The following is a 4,024-nucleotide window of genomic DNA, read 5'->3' as shown; positions in this document are numbered from 1 at the left end:
TGGTTGCACAGAGGCGTGGCAGCAGGCAAGGTGACATGGCGCTTGCCTTTCTGGAATGACTGGACCTGACTGCAAGCCACTGCTGAGTTGCGCCAAGCCGAAGCTAAGCCGCGTAACAGCCAAGAGCCAATCAACAACTTGGCTTGGCTGCCACATGGCTTGACTGCAATGGCTAGTGGCTAAGTGTCACAAATTCGCCCTACACAAGCGCCTATTATATTCTTAGCGCTCATTATCGCGCTAAAACACGATCACGTGACTTACACGGTCACATGCATATCACGGGACCTAGATCATTATATAGATATGATGGGATCAGTAGATAAGATAACTACAAGTCCAGAACTCGTTCTAGACCAGTCACATGTCATGACATCATGAATGATGTCACCTGGTAGATAGCTTAGCCTAATGGAGATACTCCAACGGTCATTATTCCTCGTATTACTAAACATAATGGTAGTGTATTAGTAACGAGTCACGAGTAGTCACATGAGCACTTAGTAATGTAGAGTACCATAGGTCCTACGTAGTGTCAGGGGTCTTAGATTACTTGTATATAAGGAGCGTCGTCTGAGGCTTAAGACCTCAGACTCAACAACTTCGTTGATTCTTAGTATCTGCATCTCTCTCTACTTACACCACTCGACTTCAAGTCCTACTCTTCAAGTCTATCAGTAAGGCGAGTATAGGAGTTGTGATAGTTTGTTGAGTCTAGCTACTTGGTCGTAAAGCCATGCTTTACGTTTCTTTTCTCTTTCTACAGACGGGCTGGGGCACCATTCCACGGATGACTGGCTGTGTTGGAGTCTGTCCAGGCACGGACGATTGGGTGGAGTCGATGACTCACTCGATCATACACGTCACCGTTGTTATGAACGGTAGTCGTATAATCTCGACCTGCTCAGAGACACATGCGCTCTGAGGTGCTGACATCTGGCACACGGAAAGGATATTGTCGGGCCGTAGATGTAAGCGGCAGTGTTGAAATGCTCACGCGTGGAAACATGTGACTGAGGACACGGGCTTAACACCTCCGAATAAATGTCGCTCACCCAGTACTTGTCTTCAGACATGTGGACAGGGAAAGTCATGTGGACACTTTTCGTGTTCTGGACCAAAGAACCTTCTAAAGGAAGGCTTTTCTCTTTGCTCTACGGGTGGAACCGTAGAGAGATTCCATGCTGCATACCAGCGGCTACACCAGTGGTAGTGAGAGAAACTACCCTGACGTCGACACAAAGAGATCAGACTCATGTCCTTTTTCTTTACTCACTCAGCACTTAAGTTGAAAGAAGTGCTGATCCTTTCACCTCTATAAGGATGTTGTCACCCAATGCGCAGTTCTGGTACGATACTTACGGCATCTTTCCGGGGAAACCCTCGGATTAGAGAGAACCCAGGCAAACTGCCAAAAGAAGTAATCACAAGAAACTTCGTCCACCACCTCAGGTGAGTCCTAAAGCTGTTCCCAAAGGGAATAGGCAGAGGGCTGCCAAGACGATGGTTTTGATTAACTTGGTGTTCTTCTAGCATGCCCAAGTACACCAGCAAGAACTTCGTCGTCGCAAAGAACGAGTCTTCGGGCGTTCCTCTTTTGGAACGTATTCAACTTTCTCCCGAAAATGAACGGAAATTCAAAAACATCGGAAAACCGACAAAACGGTACCAACCGTACGCCAACAAGCCCATCGCCCACAAGCCACTCGCACTCGAACGTCGCCTCGAGTTACTCGACGAGGCGAAGGAAGAAGTCCAACGACGTCAGCAAGCTGCTGACGATCTACTCAAACAACGACGCACGGAAGCCAAGAAAATTGGTACGCGTCGAGCTTATGATGACCTTGTACGCTCATGCCCGGATCTCTTCGCGTCCGAGGGGGAAAATTTCCTCCTATGGATTAAAGAGATCAAAGAGACTTCAGCGAGCCTAACAAAGCTCAAGTTCATGATGAAGGGGATTCTTCGCCGTTGCGAGGAACTCCTCCCCACTCTCGTCGCCGTCAACAAGCGGTTCTTCGCAACGCACGACCATTTGGTTGATGCGGAGGAACTCGCTAAGGCCAGGAAAGGGTCACTTGCAGTCGAGCAGGTGCATGATTTGCTGAAGCTCTTAGACGGGCTTAGCTACATCAAGGAGGTCGTCGAAGACAAAGAGCTCGACATCGTCGAATGGAGCAATACGGAGTGAAGGCGGATCAGTGGGCTTTGCAGGCGGTTGAAATAGGTACACACAGAAGGCACAGACTTTTATGACATTTGTAAAGCACTGTTAGACGGAAACTACACCATACCGGTGCGGTTTAAAGCTTACAGTAAAGAGGCAGATGATTTCGTCTGGTACAATGGTGTATAAATAGGTTTTTTCCTTTGTTAAAATATTACGACGAATGTTCTTTGCACAAAAAACAACATTGAGAGTTTATCTTAAGTTTTGAAAAAACTTAACTGGTATCTAATAATTAAACCAGAATGTCTCTCCACAACACCCCGACTCCAGTTCAGTCTTGCGCACCTTCTCGCGCACCGTCTCGGGCCGCTCACATACCCGAAGTACGACACTGGATTCTGTCCTTGCCATCGGCAATGGCCCCCGGAAACGAAAGTGATTTCCAAAGGGCTTTAGTTCAAAATGACGTAAACCTGGCCACCACCACGTTAGGCACAGGAGACGGCTTCAGAGTTCTCAGAAACTTAGCCAACTACACGTTCACACACGCGCAAAACACCATGCGTTCTACCCTAAACTCGGTAGTACAATATGTAAACTATGAAGGGATGCAGTTAGACCAAACCTTGTCTGACATGCACAACGAGTTCACCAGCCTTAAAGACGAAAACATTATAGCAATAGATACCGTTACTCGAATAAATACAGTTATCGATACCTTGTCCAAACAAAATATGGATTATCTTGTGCGTATACAAGCACTAGAAAGACAATTAAAGGACTTGCCACAAAGTACCGGAAATAATACGAGAAATGTCAAAATGCCAGAACCACCACTTTTCCAAGGAACGAAGAGTAAAATCACGTTGGATCAGTGGTTGGATCAAATTGCGCTGTACACTGCAGCCAATGGTGTCGTCACGGATCATCAAAGAATATTAATGGCCTTAGCAAGAGTTCGAGCTCCGGCATCGGACTACTTGGCCGACTATTTCCAAAATATGCGTGAAGACAAAGGGCTAGGCACTTGGGCAAATTTTGTCACAAATATCTTGAATATTTACGGACAAAAGGATCGAAAGGCTGGCGCCAGGGATGAAATAGACGCAATGTGGAAGAACACTTCACTCATCAAGAGTGACTTCCTCAAGTTTGCGGAACAATACAAGACACTAGCTCGACTAGTGGACTATCAAGATAGCTTACACATTGAGAAGATCAAAGCGATACTTCCCAAAGAATTAGTGCAGGCTACCATTGAAAGACGTCTCAATAACGCTTTGCCAACAACTTGGGATGAATATATCCAACATATGGCTAATATCTGGCATGCTTTGCATGCAGATAAAATTAAAGAGTCAGTGTTTGGAGGCAAGAAAACCTCGGATCCTAATGCCATGGAGGTGGATACCGCCGAACGTGCTAAAGGGAAAGCCAAGCAACAGGCGAATTCGCAGCAGACAGTTAAAAAATACTGTCAACATTGTGCCAAGGATAATAAACCTAAGGCAAAAACACACAATACTGCGGATTGCTGGCTAAAGAACCCAGAAAAAGCGCCAAAACAAACGGCGAAAACAGGATCACAGCAGACTACAGAGACTCCGGCACCAAAGCCGAGTACACAGCCTGCGAGTAATAGACAAGCCAATCAAGGGCGGGGACATAACCAAGACCGATACCGTCAAATGCAAGTTCGCATGACGCAACTTATGACGGACCTCAACCAGTTGTCAGTGGATGAACCTCCATCAACCGAAGTGGCAACTACTGCGAGTATCATTGAAATCGAAGAACCCGTTGCTTCGTCATCGAAGGTCACCTTGGACGATGAAACCAAGGCAAGGTTAGGCG

General features: G+C 46.5%; 1 protein-coding gene across 1 annotated transcript; it reads left to right on the top strand.

Annotated features, from left to right (window-relative positions):
- Positions 1-1,336: 1,336 nt before the first annotated feature.
- On the top strand, positions 1,337-2,191 carry PHACADRAFT_202276 (uncharacterized protein; the record flags this gene model as incomplete). The annotated part of the gene is made up of 2 exons (XM_007402499.1): positions 1,337-1,452; positions 1,534-2,191. 2 exons carry the CDS (start codon positions 1,337-1,339, stop codon positions 2,189-2,191), a joined length of 774 nt encoding a protein of 257 aa, XP_007402561.1.
- Between the last annotated feature and the right edge of the window lie 1,833 nt (positions 2,192-4,024).

This window comes from Phanerochaete carnosa (assembly GCF_000300595.1).
Source record: "Phanerochaete carnosa HHB-10118-sp unplaced genomic scaffold PHACAscaffold_198, whole genome shotgun sequence".
NCBI lineage: Eukaryota > Fungi > Basidiomycota > Agaricomycetes > Polyporales > Phanerochaetaceae > Phanerochaete > Phanerochaete carnosa.
This window is presented reverse-complemented; position numbering and strand designations above follow the sequence as displayed.